The sequence below is a fragment of the Vespa crabro genome, chromosome 14 (assembly GCF_910589235.1).
Source record: "Vespa crabro chromosome 14, iyVesCrab1.2, whole genome shotgun sequence".
Taxonomy (NCBI): domain Eukaryota; kingdom Metazoa; phylum Arthropoda; class Insecta; order Hymenoptera; family Vespidae; genus Vespa; species Vespa crabro.
In genome coordinates this window covers 884,009-902,322 of record NC_060968.1, presented here as the reverse complement: position 1 = coordinate 902,322, position 18,314 = coordinate 884,009, and the positions used below count along the sequence as shown (strand labels likewise).

The 18,314-nt window shown below is 29.4% G+C and overlaps 4 protein-coding genes across 8 annotated transcripts; 2 read left to right on the top strand and 2 right to left on the bottom strand.

Annotated features, from left to right (window-relative positions):
• Positions 1-66: 66 nt before the first annotated feature.
• On the bottom strand, positions 67-1,118 carry LOC124429237 (U3 small nucleolar ribonucleoprotein protein IMP3). The gene is made up of 4 exons (XM_046974253.1): positions 807-1,118; positions 397-711; positions 234-306; positions 67-152 (listed from the first exon to the last, which is right to left on the bottom strand). The coding sequence occupies exons 1-4, from the start codon at positions 941-943 to the stop codon at positions 129-131; spliced, it is 549 nt and encodes a 182-aa protein (XP_046830209.1). The 5' UTR covers positions 944-1,118; the 3' UTR covers positions 67-128.
• A 343-nt stretch (positions 1,119-1,461) lies between these two features.
• Positions 1,462-10,510, bottom strand: LOC124429232. 2 transcript variants are annotated; one of them, XM_046974244.1, is made up of 16 exons: positions 10,038-10,510; positions 9,718-9,917; positions 9,476-9,629; positions 8,316-8,995; positions 8,073-8,249; positions 7,644-8,008; positions 7,299-7,568; positions 6,861-7,217; positions 6,510-6,756; positions 6,227-6,438; positions 6,014-6,152; positions 5,663-5,916; positions 5,430-5,595; positions 5,174-5,346; positions 5,022-5,073; positions 1,462-4,208 (listed from the first exon to the last, which is right to left on the bottom strand). In XM_046974244.1, exons 1-15 carry the CDS (start codon positions 10,207-10,209, stop codon positions 5,055-5,057), a joined length of 3,585 nt encoding a protein of 1,194 aa, XP_046830200.1. In that variant the 5' UTR covers positions 10,210-10,510; the 3' UTR covers positions 1,462-4,208; positions 5,022-5,054. The 2 variants fall into 2 exon arrangements, with proteins under 2 accessions (XP_046830200.1, XP_046830199.1); XM_046974243.1 differs by lacking the exon at positions 5,022-5,073 and having other exon boundaries at positions 3,286-4,208; positions 10,038-10,509.
• Positions 10,511-10,661: 151 nt separating this feature from the next.
• Positions 10,662-11,841, top strand: LOC124429235 (transmembrane protein 267). Its single transcript, XM_046974249.1, has 2 exons — positions 10,662-11,392; positions 11,470-11,841. The coding sequence occupies exons 1-2, from the start codon at positions 11,102-11,104 to the stop codon at positions 11,800-11,802; spliced, it is 624 nt and encodes a 207-aa protein (XP_046830205.1). The 5' UTR covers positions 10,662-11,101; the 3' UTR covers positions 11,803-11,841.
• Positions 11,512-16,618, top strand: LOC124429238. Of its 4 annotated transcripts, none has more exons than XM_046974254.1 (4): positions 11,512-11,644; positions 14,644-14,765; positions 15,291-15,416; positions 15,835-16,618. In XM_046974254.1, the coding sequence occupies exons 1-4, from the start codon at positions 11,630-11,632 to the stop codon at positions 16,028-16,030; spliced, it is 459 nt and encodes a 152-aa protein (XP_046830210.1). In that variant the 5' UTR covers positions 11,512-11,629; the 3' UTR covers positions 16,031-16,618. The 4 variants fall into 4 exon arrangements, with proteins under 4 accessions (XP_046830210.1, XP_046830212.1, XP_046830211.1 ...); XM_046974255.1 differs by lacking the exon at positions 11,512-11,644 and adding an exon at positions 12,387-13,087; XM_046974256.1 differs by lacking the exon at positions 15,291-15,416.
• The last annotated feature ends 1,696 nt before the right edge of the window (positions 16,619-18,314 follow it).

The window sequence follows — 18,314 nt, the reverse complement described above, 5'->3', positions numbered from 1 at the left end:
AAATAATTCACAAAAAAAAATATAACTATATTATTGAATTGAGGTATATATAAATGATTCATTTCATTAGAATGGAAAAAATAACTTATTTATTTCAAAGAATAGAAACATTTATCTCCCGCACTTAATTACACTATATCAAAGTCATCTCTCTGTAAAATAAATAACATAAAATTAAAAAAATGACATATATCAAATAAAAAAAGTGCATTAATGTTTTATGAAATACTTACAGCATCATTGTATTCTAATACATGCTTTTTAATAGCAGAAGTATCGACCCATGTTACAAAATCTTCAAGATTTCTGAAATAGTAACATAGTTATTTTCTTATTAACAGTCTTCTATTTATATAATATTAATATCTTACATTAATATGTTAATTTGTTTATTACCTTGTTACTAAAAACGCTGGATCTTTTACTATTTCTGTCCCCACTCTGACATGTCCTTGTTCGATTAATTGCGTTGCCATTCTTAAATTTTCACTCATTTTATTATGAACCATGATAATCGGCAATCGTCTTTTGCAAAAAGAACTTGCAGATACTCTTTGTGTAAGAGATAAATCCCATTTGGTAGATATTAAACCAATCATATATAATTTTTCCAATAACAATGCACTTTGTTCTATGCGAAATGGATTATCAGGATCGAGCTCCTTAATTTTCTCTCCTAATTCTCGAATTTGACGTGACAATTTGTTATATCTATGAAATGAAAATATTCAAGTTACAAATCTCATACTGAACATATATTTTAGATTAAATGTTTCAAATATTATACAGAATAATAATTTATATACTTTGTATAATCACTTCTTTTTTGAATTCTAAAACGTCTCAAAACTTTAACTTCATGTAAATTATTATCCGCTTCCCAAGAAATAAAATCAACTTTCTTTAATAATTTCTGCTCATGATATTTTAATTTTCGCACCATATTTTATAATAACTTAATAAAAACGTGACAATAAAACTTAACTGAAATAACGAGGTTAAAAACGCATATGCAATCAGGGTTACCAACTTGTCAAGAATTCATTCATTTCTTCGTAAATTATATAGAGTACTGCGTGCTTTAATTTCGAAGTATTAATAAAGTATTAATAAGCCTTAATAAAATCTTAAATTTTTTCATTGAAAAGCTACATAAGATAAATAAATATATAAAACTAATTAATTTAATATTGTTTATATATATATATATATATATAATACATATATGTATTATAATGTAATATATGTTCTTGAATGATATATTTTAATATTGCATTGAAATCAATAAATAAATAAACATTATCAATTTAATATTAAATATATATGTATATTTACTTATTATAAATAAAAAGATAGAAAATACGCCACTTTTTAATATTATTAAAAATGCAATATTTGAGATTTATAATAAATATCTTCTTTTCAGATTTTGTGTTGATAGGTTAAAAACTATACCAAAAATTTCACGTCACTCTATATATTCGTTAGGTTATGATGTTTTTAACATACATTATTATTTAATATATTATTATTCTTCTACACATTACAGAAAACAAATATGAGAATAGGAACCAACCTACATGTTTTATAAAATTATTTTAACAATAGAATTGAACGTATATTAGGCACTGCATATATAAAAATATATTGGTTGTCATTGTGTGCAAATGAATAAGAATAATCAAATACATAATGTAGAATTAATTGCATTTATGTTAATATTATGTAAATGGAGGGTTTATTGGTGGTATTAATATTATTTTTAATTTATTATATATAGAAATAAAAATTTAAATCATAACTTATATTTTAACGCAATTGACTTAACATAATTCTTTAAATGTTAATATAAATTAATATAAATTGATATAAATGATATCATTTATCAAATATTCGAATTGTAGCATACTTTGGTTCTTGTAAATCGAAAAGCACGAGTAAATATATATTTCAGCGATCATAAAGTGATGCTATAGGACATAGCTAATAAAAACATTGTCCTTCTTTAAGTTTTGTCGGAATTAACAAAATATTTGTTTTATAGTTATACAATGATCTTCTCATTGGAAGCCCATTCACATTTGCAAGGAAGAACATGTCAACATTGATGTGGAATTAAAAAATAAAAACCTATAATATATATATACTATCATATAATATAAGAGCTTATATACTATAATAATTTGTTCCTAATACAATTGTCTATATATAATGTACTATATAAAGTATACAGAGAGTATAATTCATATCACAAGTAAAAAATAAGCTAATTTTTTTCACAATATATCAGTACCAACTTTAGAAGATTAAATTCTATATGAATAGGTAATCAATATTTATTAATAATAAATTCATGTTTAATTTTTTGACTATATTTATATAGCCGCGTTTGATGACCGTTGCAATCAATTTAGTTTAGTTAGCACCTTTCTTTTAATTCAATGCAAGATATAAAAATTATCTTTCCTCAAGTTGTTATGAATGATACTTAATTGTAATAATCTACTAGAATTTTTAATTTTATCTATTAGAAAATGAATATATTTTTTGCATTGAATTATATATTTAGTTCTTAGTAGATATTGTTTATAATATTATGTATTTTATCAACAAAGAGAAGAAAAAATAATAAAAGAAAAGAAAAATTGGGAAAAGATGTAATTATAATTATTTGTCTTTAGAGGTTATTATTACAGAGAAGATCTATATTTTTCTTCTTATTTTTATCATTGCAATATATTCTCAATAATATGTGTATAATAGATAATAAGAGGAAGAAAAATTTTTGATTTTTATAAAATTGTGCAATAAAAATGTAATTGTAATCAGACTAATTTTTGATTAATTTACAATATTCAAAGGAAGCTAAGTATACAATAATTCTTTTATATTCGCTTTTGAAGTATGACAAAATGTATCTTTCAGAGGATGCAAAATTATTATTAAATTTGTAATAGAGCAATACAGGCACAACAAACATGTAATAGAATTTTCTAAACAACAATAAAAAAACTTTTGGAAGATGTAGTGATATTTGAATGATATTAAATACGCAATGAATAGCTTATACCTAATGCTATAATTTTGTATCTTCAGATCATAACGTTCAACAAACTATATAAAGATGTTCAATTTTTAGGATCAATTTAATGGGTTTACTATTATTTACATAGCTTAGATGGAAAAAAGCATGTAAATTAATTAAATCAATAGTAAACTACAATACTTATTATATTACTGTAAAGCATATAATAATCACATTCATTTTATTAAATAAAAAAATAATTCATTTTATCAAAACAAAATTTTTTTTTAATTTATTGCATAGTTATAGTTTAAGCGACATATGTATTGTATGTGCACTCGTAATTATGTAGCTAAGCAAATTATTGGTTTACTATAAAATTTTCAATTTCTTTTTATGGTATATAATTTAACATGAAATACACCGTTATAGTTATTATATCGATAAATGAATAAATTAAAAAAAATTTGCGTCTGTAATACAATAACATAGAGAGCATTTTGTCATGAAAATTTCTTAGAAACTTCTTGTCAATATATCAAGCATAGAAAAGTGTATATATTCATTATATTATAACATTATTATATAAATACTGAAGACTACAAATTATTTAATTATTATAAAATAAATTAGATCATAGATAAACTAATTCAATAAATTAGTTTTATAATTATCTTTTAGAGAGATAATAGTGATAAGCACAAAGTTTCAAATACTACATATGTATTGCATAATATTTGTTTAGTCTTTTCCAATGTAAAAGAAAACAAAATTAATCTGCTTATAGTGCTTATACTAATAAAAAGTTTAAATAATTGAATCAAACAAAAGATCTCTCTATATCATATATTGCAGGCTATACAAATTTTTAATATATAAAATGTTTGGCTACAGCTTATTTTTTTTTCTTTTCTCTTTCTTTTTTCCCCGTTTCTGAAACTGATTACGAGTGCATAAAATTTTTTGCAAAGTAGCTTCTGTTAGTTTAATTATGTACATTAAGGTCTATAAAAATTCATTTTATCTTACTTTCGATATAGTTGCACATTTTAATCCTAGAGACAGTTGCTACCTGATTTAGTAAAGAGGAGCTTCATCTGCAGATATAGCTAATTCTTCATCACTCCAGTCTCCACTGCCTAGACCCATTGAACCATGGAAACTTTGTGATCTAGCTACATGGCTAAAAAATAATACATAATAAGTAAATTTATCATTCCTTGAATAAAACAAGAATTGAAGCTTTAATTATTCATACTGCTTAAAACATAAAATTTCTTTTCAATGCCACTGGCAAATGCAAAACAAAGTTTAATACAGAACTGAAAAAAGAAAGAAAATAATTAAAAACTAATAAAAATGTTAATCCAAATAAATTATTAAATATAAGTATTCGTTTTCTTAAATTTAGTTTGTTAAAGAAACAAATTTTTGTCATAAAAGCGAAATATTATACTTTACATATAAATAGGAATATCAATCTATTGCTTTATAGATATTTCACTGAAAAATACACACACACGAGCGCGCGCCAACACACACACAAACACACACACACACACACACACACACACACAACCATAAAAGCTCTAACATGACTAAAATTTTGGCAAAGTGAAACGAAATTACAGCGTTGTGCATCCTATTGAGTTTCTTATTGCAATTGATTGACACATAATATTGATGAAGTAAAAGCACTCAATGGATATTATAAATATGTTATGAAAAAAATTAGTGCTTATTAAATTAACCAGGAATCGATAGTGAACAAATAAAATTCTATTAACAGATTCGTCCCAGATAGTTTGTACAATGAACACTTCTTGATTCCTGGATGCAACGAATGTAAACAACGAGCAGAATCAGGAAGCAGAATTATTACTTATTGATTTTTTCGAGAAATTTGTCGTATGTAAAAATAGTCATCAATCCCAGATAATCATATCTCTTGAAAAAATCTATAAGTTCATTAAATTCAAACAAGTTTTTATCGTACCACTTGCTTGCATCGACGATCTCTATCTTTTTATTATCGATCGCTATCAGTCCTACCAACATAGTGAAATGATTACTTATATGATTAATAAGACAATGAAATGAACGTTTTTATATTTCCTTTTATGACAAAGAAAATATTTCAAACTATACCTTGGTGAGAGATTGGAATTAGTGCATTTCTTTGATAAACTAGCTTTCTTTCGTCCTTCTAGTGCTGCTTTCATAGGATCATAACTCTTACGACGTTTCCAATTTTGCATTTCTACTTCTCTTGCATTTGGTGTAACAGGCTTCTTTGTTTCCTTTGGTTTACCTTTAAGGCCCTAAAATATATGTTTCATTAATATGAACACACACACATAGATACATACTACAAAGGTTTATAAATGTTGGGATTAAAACTTACAGCACTTGAGATTCTATTAGCTCGCATGCTAAAACGTCCTGAATCAGTTCTATTTATACTAGTGTTATGTTCTAACTTTGCACGTGTTTCCTGTGCAACTTTGGGTTTATTCATACTTGAATTCATTGATTTTGTTGGTTGTGGTTCTAGCCTTGCCCTACGTAAACTATATATAACGTTAATACATATTGACAGAATTTATCTAATATACAAAAATTATATTATATATTTACCTAAATGCTCTATTATATTTAGTATTAGAAATTGGGGGTTGTGTAACGTGTTGTTCATCACTTGTTTCTGTGTCGCTAGGTTGATGCGTTACTTTTGACGTACTTTGATGTAAACTTTGACTGGTATCATCATCACTTTCATTGTCAGAATCTGCTAACGAGGGATTATATCCTGTCATACGTGCTGACATTGCTGAGACAACATTTTGAGTTGTTTGTAAATATGATGAAGTTTCTAGATCGCTATCACTTTCCTATATAAATTCAAAGAAATTAATTCAAAATACATTGAATTACAAGAATTATAAAATATATTTTTTTTTCAAAATGCTTGAAAATATATTTCCATACCAATTGCACGCTACACGGAGGAGGTGCTTGATTTTCATCTTGAGAGTAATTTAATTCATTATCAGACCACTCATTTGCTAATGAAAGAGTACCACCAGTTCCATGAAAACTAGCTGAGCGTAACACAGAATTATCATGACTAAAAAAAATTTATGTTAAAATCTATCGATATAAATTTAATTGAAAATATTGATTTTTGCAATAAATACATACTTTCCGGAGCTATCTTCAGTACTGTGATGTTTTTTCGAACCATCAACAAGCTTTTTTCTTCCTTCTGCAGCTGCTTTCATTGGATCATAACTTTTTCTTCTTTTCCAATTTTGAAATTCTACCTCTTTTGATGTAAGTGTTGAATTACTTCTGCCAGAATTTTTAGTTTCTTTGTTAGATTTCTGTGCACTTCTTTGTCCAGTAGAAGCATGCTGCAGATAATAATAATATTTTATATTTTGATGTTTATTTTTAGATTCTATTTCTTAATTTTTAAACTTACATAAGAACTTTTTGGTGCTCTTATGCTTATTCTGCCAGCATCATTCCTGGAGATAGATGGTGTTCTAGATTTGGAGGGTTCTGATGCTTTTAATGCATCTTTATTAAAAGCACTAACACTACTTGTCCTCCCACGTTGATAACTTTGTTGTTTATTTATTGATGTTGTAGTTTTAACATCAGTCTGAGCTTTTCGACGTCTTTCTTCCGGCGTCGTATTTGGTGTTGTATCAGATTCACAATTTAATCTATAAATGTTATAATTATGTTTTATTAAAATGTTGATAATGATTTTTCGTTCAATAATGTATATATAAATATGTTTATAAGAAATTTATTATTTTGCCAATACCTTGCTCTTCTTATGCTAAATGCTCTATTCAATTTAATCCCAGAAGAAATAGGATGTATAGGAGATTTTGATTGTTGTTCTCCAGTTTCACTGCTACTATCGGAAGCAACAAGAAATCTATTCCTAGTAGAAATTCTATCCATATCACTACTATTAAAGCTACTATGTCGAGATAGTATGGCTTGAGATTTTAAATTTCCAATACTAGCATTACTTGATGATCTTTGTATGTTTAATTGCCGTTGCAATTCAAGAAAATTTCGTGGTATCCCAGAACTTATACAAATTTCTTTATTATGAACAGAACCTCCTTCATGATAATTTGTAGCACTATTCGATTTTCTTAACATATATGGACTAAAAATGTATAGCATATATTAGAACATCTATAGAAATTAAATTCTAATGTACAAAAATATATGTAATAATGATAAATACCTATTTTCAACGCAAGTAAAATATCCTATATTTTTTGCTTGTGGCATAGATTTCGTCAAATGTTTAGCTCTTTCTAACATAGGCGAATTAATAATTTTCATTGATGATGTTTTACGAGATGCAATAGGACTGTTTGTTAATTTTGGTGTAGATGGCCTTAGGCGATTTAAAACAGGACTATTGGTATGTTTGGCATCATCCTTGGTAGAATATTTCATACTATTTTTTCTGGACGTGTTTGATTCTGTAGTATCGGAAGTATAATCTTTTCTGTAATAATATATGAATATTTTTTAATGAGAGGATTACTACATTCACATGTAAGTAATTTATTATTTAAATTACCTATCCAAGGAACTACTTCTCCTTCCCAAATAATGAGATGCTAAAGTTCGGGACGGACTCTTTAATAGTTCTGTACCACCATCTTCAGTCTTTGATTTATCTGAGTTATAATATTTACGAACACTTCTTCGATTATCATTGGTATTAATTCTTCTGAATAAAGATTCAGACAAACTACTACGCCTTGCTAAAGAATTATGTACTGGTGTACGTTGTGAGCTGTGTGGTGGTGTATTATAACTATTGCTTGTGTCCTCGTCAGATTCACCACCCGAGTCAATTAAGCTATGTTGGTTTGATATTAAATCTATTCTTTCCTTTATCCGTAAATATGATTCTGTATCCATATTGTTATCGCTTGGTTCCTGTATAAATTTTAAATATTTATATTTGAATTAATTTTCTATCTACAATCTTATAAATACATACATGTCGATAACGTGCCATTCTTGGACTTTTAGAATGTATTGGAGATGGTATCTTTGATGGACTTAAAGGAGGAGTACGACCAGTAGGACCACCAATTGCTGGTGGTAAAGAATTATGTTCTGCAACTTGAGTAGCCCACTCCGATATCCATGTGTTATTATCCCGTGAAATACTCATCTATGGAAAAAATTCTCATTAGGATATATTGCAATTTTTTTTATATAAGCTTATTTAATTACATACCTTAAAACTATGAACATAAGATTCATTGTTTTCTTCTTCCGTTAAAACGCCAACACTGAAAACTTTATCAATATCCATCCTTGCTTTTTCTTCATCTGTATAATCTTTATGAATGGTGTATGTTCCAGCTTCACTTACTGTTCCATCAGAACCAACATCAATGTTACTCACATTAAATACATCTAAATTTGTATCTTCTTCTATGTTGCTAATATTTAAATCCATAGTACAACTAACGCTGCTGGACAAATTGATATCTTTTGGAATTGGATTTTCAAAATTATAATCGTTTAAAGTATAATTAATATTTGACGTTTTTTGGGAATAGCTATTCATAGATGTCTCAAAATAATTTTCATTATCGTATGTATTGTCACTGGCGATATATTCTATATTCTTTGTATATGATTTTTCATTTGAATCATCATCATAATTACATGCTTCAATATGACTTAAATCATTGATAGTTGCTGATTTTTGAGATGTCCAATATGTTTTTGTGTTTGATTTCGACGCGTAATCAAGTTCCAATGAAAGATTCTGCCTTGATACTTTCGCATCTCCTGTGTGTTCGTCACAAGACCTTGTCATTAACTCTTGTTTATTTGAAGCATCACGTAATTTGAAATCGATATCAGATTTTTTTGAGAGAGAATGCGTTCTATGTATGGATTTTGTACCTTTAATATAATAGAAATATATAAATGTTAATTATATTATATTATATTAATTTACAAAAAATTTATATCTTTAGTATGCACAAATATGATTATGATTCCGTTAATATATTTATAGACATGCATTACTCAAGGCATATTGAATGTACTTGTGAAGAATACTAAAAAGCAAGGTAAAGATGATTTCATGATGAGTCATGCTTTACTAATATGGGCTTCAAATACACAGTATACCAATTGAAATTTATAGTATTCTTATATATATAAGTAACAGAAATATACATATATTTATAGAAATGCAATCAATAAAAATAGATCTTTTAGAATTATGATGTAAAATTCTAAAATGTAGGTGTGATAACTTATTTCTGTTTATTCAGATTTTATCTACAAACAGATTTGATGATATCTGAAGCATGCCAATGATGTAATTTATCGAATCGAAATCAAATGATTTAATTTTAATTAAAAGAAAAAAATTACTTAATTGTTTTAATTTTTCTGTCAGTGAATCAGTTTTACGTTTTGTATCATCTTCGCTGCTGAAATAACCTTCAGAATGGGTACTAGGAATTTTCTGCTTTTGTACCAAGTTGGGAGACATTAATGCACTTCCTTTTTTTCCACTTACTTCTACCTAGAAATTAATTACAATAGAACTCAATATACAATCATTATCGTTTATTAGTAATCATTAGAATACAACAAAGTGCGAAGTTATTCACCTTAGATGTAGAAAGATTTCGTCTATGTCTTGCATTGTATCTCTCAAACAAATTTTGATATTTGACTTTGTCAATTTCTTTGTTATTACCAAAGTCAATTGTAAATACTAATGGAGGTTGAGGTGTTTGAATATTACTAGTATCTTCTATCTTTTTTTCCATCGAATCAGTCTTACATTCCTCATCGTAATCTTTATTATCTAAGAAGAAAAAATTTTCTGAATGTTCTTTGTAAATATTTCTCTTATTCGAACTATCATTCAATGTAAGATTCTTTTTCTGTGTTTGTTCACTAAATGTGAAATTTGTATAAAACTTACGACTTTCCACGTCAAATAATTTTTCTTCTACATTTTCAGCTGATATAAAATACGAGGACGATTCTCTACCGGTATTCTCAATATTAGTCTCTTTATTTTCTTCAGTAACTTTTGCGGAATCATCTGTTAAACGTTGAACGTCGTCCCGTTTTGCTGAGCTCTCTACTTCCATTTTCACAGCCGTGAGACATGCCAATTATAAACATCCGTAAATAGAAAGATAGCTTTCCTTGCAATGATATATTTTATCATACCATTACAATCGGCTTGGAAAAACACCGCTCCTATAATTATATCTCACCACTTGACGGAACCATCTCGATAGAACGTCATACACGAGAGTGCTGTATACAATATATGATACAGTACTGCAATCATGAAATTTTTCTGACACATCGGCACGACTCTTAGCATTTGGTGGATATCTTCTGCTGGCTTTTACGCATTGGATACGTTCGACCAACGGCTGAAATAAGAATTACTAGAAATCGTTTCGTATTCAAATACATATGTGGCTTCCTCTATAGTAAGAGTATAACTATGCGCATGCGCATTATCATACTATTGCCAACTCTTCGTCGCCATAACATGAAGTTTAAAATGACGATCGTGCAATGCTTGTACACGTTGGAAATAATGCTTTAAAACGAGAACGTTTAGGATGGACAAAAGTTCGCGATGAAACGATGATACCATTTGATTGACAACGGATCAACGTAAAAAATATATATGTGACATTTATTAGAATGACTTTACTTTTTATTTCCCGCAAAAATAAGTGGAAACATACTGCAATTAAAGTTCCTGTAATCAAATGAAATGAAGACCCTCTATCAATAAGTTTTTTTACTATCTTTCTTACGAAGATTTCTTTTTGTTATATTATCATAATTGTCAGTTTATTATATAAAAAAATTATAAAATAATTAAAAATCGCTTCTCAACTAATTCGTTGTTGTAATTTTTATATAATAAGTGATTTTTTATGTTATAAATTTTATAATGTCACTTTGTGACAGGTTATAATGGGTTAAACGTTTGTGAATAATTCCATTGTATTTAACATGATAGTACATAGAAAATGGAACTTAATTTTGAAATTAGGACTTACAAGTTTAATAGGTATAAGTTCGTTTATGGGTGACATGTCTTTGAAGTATGCTCAAACTGCAGTGGCACGTGCAATTTTAGATAATTTAACTCATGCTATTGTGGGTGGTTTAACATGGACGTTAATCATAATTTTATCAAAGAAATCTTTCGTACAAAACTTGCACGATATATTCTTTTCATTTGCCTTATCTTCTTTCATCGACGTAGATCATTTTTTAGCTGCGCGCAGTTGGAAGTTGAGTGTAAGCATTTTTATTGATTTATTTTATTTGTAATATCAAAAACGTATTGATGTTTTAACTCTTGTCATTTCTTTTAGGATGCCACGAATTTAAACAAACGACCATTCCTGCATTGTACCACCATTCCTATTTTGTTATGGCTCATTCTAATTTTGAGTTCGACGACTTTCAACTGTCCATCATTGAATCAATATTCTTGGATTGTGTCTGCAAGTTTTTTAAGTCATCACATTCGCGATGCCACAAGAAGAGGTTTGTGGTTTTGTCCGTTTGGTTCTACGCAGCCTATACCATATAATTTATACATAAGTATAAGTATGGCATTACCTTATATCTTGCATTGGTTTATGCAGTTTCGTATATTATTACCAAAAGTTAGTGAAAACCTAACGGATGTTAATATTGTATAAAAATAGTATAAATTTGAAATATAATATAATAAGATATTATTTTATAAACTATCAGACAATATAATAAGAATCATTTTATAAACTAATTCGACGAATGTACGTCGAATAAATTCATAAAGACAAATACGTATATAATTCCAATGGCATAAAAAAATCAAAAATATTTTATAATAGAATTGAAATATCAGACAAATGTAATTCTGTCAAAATTGTAGACGGCATAGATCCTGCTTCATAAATGCAATATTTATAATCTAACAAATCGATCTAATCGCAAATAAACAATGTAGGAAACGTATGGATGACCTCATTGGAATACAATAGTAAACTCACGATGTTTACATACTATTGAGATAAACTTTGCTACAATACTTCAAGAGACGTGTTTGATAACAAGGAAAATTTGAAAACATCATGAAGTTTGCAGTGAAAGTATTCAACTAGAGAAGAAGTCGCGTAGGAAGGAGGAACGCGAGTTTACTATAATAAGTAGTAACAAGTAGAAACATCAGAAGGTGTAAGAAGGAGGAAAGTGTGGACATAAACTCTACACAGGTGCTTTAACGAAAGCTACACACGTACATATATATTGTTCATCGATGAAGTATTTATTATACATATATATATATATATATATGTGTATATATATACACACGTGTGTATATATATATACACACACGTATGTGTATGTACATATGACTCCCGTATGTTGCGACAAAGGTACCTACGTAGATACACAGATCGGAGGAGGAGGGTCTTTATCAGCGTCGCTCGTTCGACGGGCGTCGCCGTTAGCGTACTTTATTACGTTATCGTGCGTGCTCCCGCTCAGTTCTCCGCGTTCTTTGAAATTTGTTCGGTCGAAGACACGGCTTTTTTTCTTTCTCAGACCCGGCTTCACCTGTTCCAAAATATCGATCGAACGAAAACGTATTCAACGAATATAACAATAGAAGTTTACGTTCTAACGTTGCTCTACGTAGGAAGATTGAGTTTTCATTTTGTTCTTTTTTCTTCCCTTTTTTCTTTTTCTTTTTTTTTTTTTTCTTTTCATTCACTCGGGAACAGAGAAAGAAAGAGCGAAAAGAATAAGAGAGAAATTCTTGTCTGTTATTAATACAAAAAAATGTCTTGAGGATGGTGCTCGATCATAGGAGATGCGACGTCAACGATGATAACAGCTTGATACTGATATCTTGATTACGATCATCAATTTACACGTTAAGGATACGTCAGCGCATTAACGCACACTCGTATTCTTATCGATCGGTTCTCATTTGTAATGGTAAGTTCTGAATGTCGATTGTTTTCTTTATAATCTATTTTATTCTCTCTCTCTCTCTCTTTCTTTCTCTTTCTATCTCTTTTTCTCTCTATCTTTCTATCTTTCCATCTTTCTCTTTCTATCTTTCTCTTTCTCTCTCTCTCTCTCTCTCTCTCTCTCTCTCTCTCTCTCTCTCTCTTTTACTCTCTCTTTCTTTCTCTTTCAAAAAACATCATGTTTCGTTATCACGAGGAAAATTATGTGGAGAATTATTTGGGTTACGAAAGATAATCTTATTAATATTCGTTCGTTCATTCGTTCGTTAGTTAATTAGCTAGTTAGTTTTGATATTCTGTCATTATTATTACGACGTTGTTCGAGATGTAATTAGACATGCATTTTCATGCGAGACGGCCCATTCGTGTCCATGCTTAGAATACCTTTCCTTCGCAGAATAATGTTTACGTCGTGAATTATTCGCTTTCCAAGAACTCCTTAACAGCAAACGTAGAATCTCAATGAATCATCTTGCCCTTTGTGAGAAAATCTGCGAAGAGAAATGAAAAAAAAAAAGAAAGAAAGAAAGAATTATAGGACTTTTCTTTTTTTGGTCAATTTTTTGTCAAAAAAGAAATAAATAAAAAATAAGAAAAGAAAAAAGAATATATAGAAAAAAAAGAAGAGCAGCTGCGTTCTCTTTGTTTACATATCATAAAATACGAGAGATAGAAAGAGAGAGAGAGATAGAGAGAGAGAGAGGTAGAGAGAAAGAACGACTCCTTGAAATATATATTTGATAATAATGATCGAGAAAATATTTGTAATTTGAACACCGGAGTTCCACTTTTTCGCGTCTCATTGATGCAATGCACAATTTCCCGCGATTTTTCTGTTTTTTTTTTTTTTCAAATCCATCAAAGTACAAGAAAACCGTTTTCGGTTTGATGATTATGACGAAAAAAAAGAAAAAATAAGAAAAGAAAAGAGAAAAGTCGAGGCTGACCGATTCGAATAAATTTTTAATTTGACGTTGATTTTTAATTACTAATGCTAACGCATCACTTCGAAGGAACTCCGTTGTCAAGGTCGAATGGTGCAAGTCCTTTATATATATATATTCTTATAATATATATATATATATATATATATATATATATATATATATATAATAAGTAATAAAATGCATAGAAATATGTACACATACAAACGAGGGCATACATTGTGAGATGGCGATTAATGTATATAGTTTTTTTTTTCCTTTTTTTTTGTGAAAGAACGATGAAAGTTAATCCGTACGCGACGCATCCAACGATCCGAAACGTTTCCTTTTCTCCTTCTCGAAATTACCAACGAAGATTTCATAACGTTATGCATGAAATGCTTTCATTCGTCGATGGCACGTAAGTAAGTAAGTACGTACGTAGGTTGAAAAATACGCGAGGAATTTTCTTTTCCAAGAATGTCCTGGATCGACTAAACTCTCACCGATTCTATCAAATGATGTCACGATCGATCCAATCTAATCCGATCATATATGTCGATATGTTTTTTTTCTTTTTTCATTTTTCTTTTTATAGGACACCCTAGATCTCTATCTATACTTTTACATAGCCTGTGGCGTCGGATTGGGTCTACATCTGCTGACGTTCTGCTTACTTTGCATTTTTTATTGCAAAATCAAACGTCTCGCTAAAGCGGAGTAAGTAGTATATACTTATTTTTATTTCTTTTAGAAAATCTTTCTTCTTCTTCTTCTTTTTCTTCTTCTTATTTCCGGTTGAAATATATTTTTTCTTTTTTTTTCGTTTTTTTTTCTTTCTTTTTTCGAAATAAATTAACTAGAATAAGATAAGGAAGGAAGGGAGGGAGAGAGATAGGAGGGCTAGACAAATTTTGTGTTACGTTTTATTTTTCGTTTCTTTGATATTCTCCTCCCCATTAAAACCGCTTGCACTTTTTGTTCGAGCAGTTTCATCGTCCAGTTTCGTGTTCTTATCAGTAACGGTGTGATATTTTATAATCCATTGTACGGACCTTTTTTTTATGAAACGCGAGACTGAAGTAAAAAAGACAAAAAAGAAAACCCGCGTCAGTAAGATCAATCAATACGAAGAAATATAGATCTTTTTAATTCAATTAATACCTCCGAAAGATTTTTTAATAAAAGTGCAAGGGGTTAAAGTATTATCTATATCGTTGTCTGACTATAAAAACGTCGTATTAGTGGCATACCCGGAGTTTCATTTTGGCGGAATTATCTACACCTTTACTTGATCTACGACGCGTCCATTCAAGAGGACGAGAAAGGTACGAAGAGAAAGAGAAAGAGAAAGATAGAGAGAGAGTATGTGTACGTATATAAAAATATTTGACGAAAAATATTTGAGATAAGTAATAATGAACGTAGGAGTGCCTTAAAAAAGAAAAAAAATAAAAAAAGAGGAAAAAGAAACAAGGAAACAAAAGAAAAAAAAAAGAAAAAATTCTTAGCAATATTTTCGTTTTCGTTTTTCCTTTTTTTTCTTCCTTTTTATTTTTGACTAGTCGCTATGGAATTTAACAAATGTCATCGACGGTAATAATCGTTGATAGCGTATCTTTATTATAACGCTTGCGACACGATTGTTCTTTCTCTCTTATCTAGTCGTTTAAGAAAACGATCGAGATTCCTTCGTATAACTATCGCAATCTACGATCTTTCATTTAGGAAGAAATAATATTGAAAAATAATTATTAATAAAAGTGACGATTTATCCATGATTGTCCAGGTCCAACCAGTTGGGCAGACAGACGAATATGATGGCGGATTTCTGTTACACGAATCCGACGATCGTGCCTGGTGAGGAGTTATCTCGTCGTGGATTCTCAATGTATTGTGGGAGCGACAGTTTCAACGAGGATACTAATTCAAAACACAAAGATATCAATTATGGAACTTATCATGAGGCTTTGTCGAAGTTTTGACATTAATCTAGTTTAAAAATTCTCGAGAATAGTACTTAACGAGCGAGAAAATAACTCATAATTAATTTATATTCTCTACATACACGCACGTACGCTTGCACGCGTACACACACACACACACACGAACGCACACACACACATATATATATATATATATATATATATATATATATATATATATACGCCTCATAGAATCATTTAGTAAAATATATTTTAAGACTAATTTGTATTTTCTTTTGCAATATTTTCGTTTCTTTTTCTATTTTTTTCTTTTTTTTCCTTCCTGTAAGTTTATCGACTTTTCAAACATTTCCCGCCATGTTATTTATTATCGGCATTGTTGAGATTCGCGACATTGTTCTCAGATGTCGCTGTATGTATCCACCGTTCGACGATATTTGATAAAAATTAAATCGACTGTAAAGCCTTGTAACCGACAAGAAATTATAAGAAAAACATTCTTATATTCCAAAGATCGTTTATAGAATAAATTAGAAATTAAGTATTGTAATCTTCTTAATAACCATACGAATTTGCTAGTCTCATTATTAGATAAATCTACTATTAATAATAAATTTAATTATGTTATTTCGTTCCAGAAACATTCACGTTATTCGCCAAATATTATTTATCGTAAATGCCATTATAGTTTCCATTTTTATATGTATATATATATCTTTTTTTTGATTATAAGATAATTAAGAAAAAGAAAAATACAAAAAAAGGAAAGAAAGAAAGAATGAAAATGTTACGGACACAAGTCAATAAATTAATAAGACTTAAATATTGACTTTTTATAAATCCCTTTAACTTCTTGCATTTCATAATTATTACCCTAACATAAACTGTCGAATGATGCTACTGAAAATAAAAAATTCTCTATTATTGATAAATCAATTACAATTTTTAATTTTTTTCATTTTATAATCTATTTTGTTGGACGACGTTGAACAACGATATTATCTAAAAAAAAAAAAAAAGCAAAGGAAAAACAAAAATTCATTACATATCATGAAAATTACAAGAACAAAAAAAAAGAAGAAAAAAGAAAAAGAAATGAAAAAGAAAAAGAAAAAAATTACGAAATGTCAGCTGCTTATTGAATAATCTAAGTACACAAATTAGTCTCTTTTAACTATTAATACTATCAATGCTAAAAAGTAAATAGTCAAGATCAGTTATAAGAACAATGTCGAGATCCAGAATGAGATACCTTAATAACAGTAGTAGTACCAGTAGTAACAGCAGTAGTAGTGTCCATAGAAGTTTCTGAGAAAAGAAAAAAGAGAAAAAAGAAAAAAGAAAGAAAAAAAAAAGAAAGGAAACGATGACAAGTGGCAGTGGCAAATAAAGTACTTACCAACGTTGTTCCTGATGGAACTGTCGTAACTTCTCATACTAGAAGACAACGAGAACGACGACGTAGACAAGGACGAGGATGACGAGGTTGATATTTATTTGTCTCTAAGAAGTTATTTATGTATGCCTATGTAAAAATATATATATACATATATATATATATATATGCATATATATATACATATGTATATACATACACACACATACACACATGCATGCACACGCGCGCGCGCGCTCCTGTGTATGGGGATGTGGCATTGCCACAGGGAGTAGGCAATAATACGGGGATAGGCCGTAATTGTTATAAAATCATCGAGCAAACACATCGGACAAGACAGCCTGAGGGTTGTGGGCGGCGTTACGTGCCGTAACCTTGGTTACCAAAGTGAGACTCTCCTAAAGCACCCCCCTACCTTTTGATTGCGCGGAAACCCATTCTCTGATCTACGTGTATGTACTGAAAGCCTATGTACGTATATGCCTGCCTGCCTGTCCACCCCTTACTCCTCCGCTCCCCTGTTACCCCTGCTACCGCTCTTGCCTCCGCCCCCATATACAAATTTATCGATGTATTAGTTCAACTCCATGTACTTACATACACGAAAGTGTAACCTTCTAGGATTTAAATTGTACCGCGCTTGCGCAATTCCTAACTACCTTGCGCATCCTCGTACACGCGCGATACCCACATCTACTCAGATTTATCCCACCACCCAACATCCTCCACTCTATTTCCTCTATCTACACCCCGTCCTGCAACTCCCCGCCACTATCACGCTCTGCTCGTTTTCATTTCTTTTTTCCTCTCCCACATTTTTGTTTTCATTTTTTCCTGTTTTCTTCTCTTTTTTTTTGTGTTTTGCTTTCGCTTACTTGTCTTATTTTTTTCTTGTTTCTACTTTTTTATGTTCTCTGTTTTGTTTTT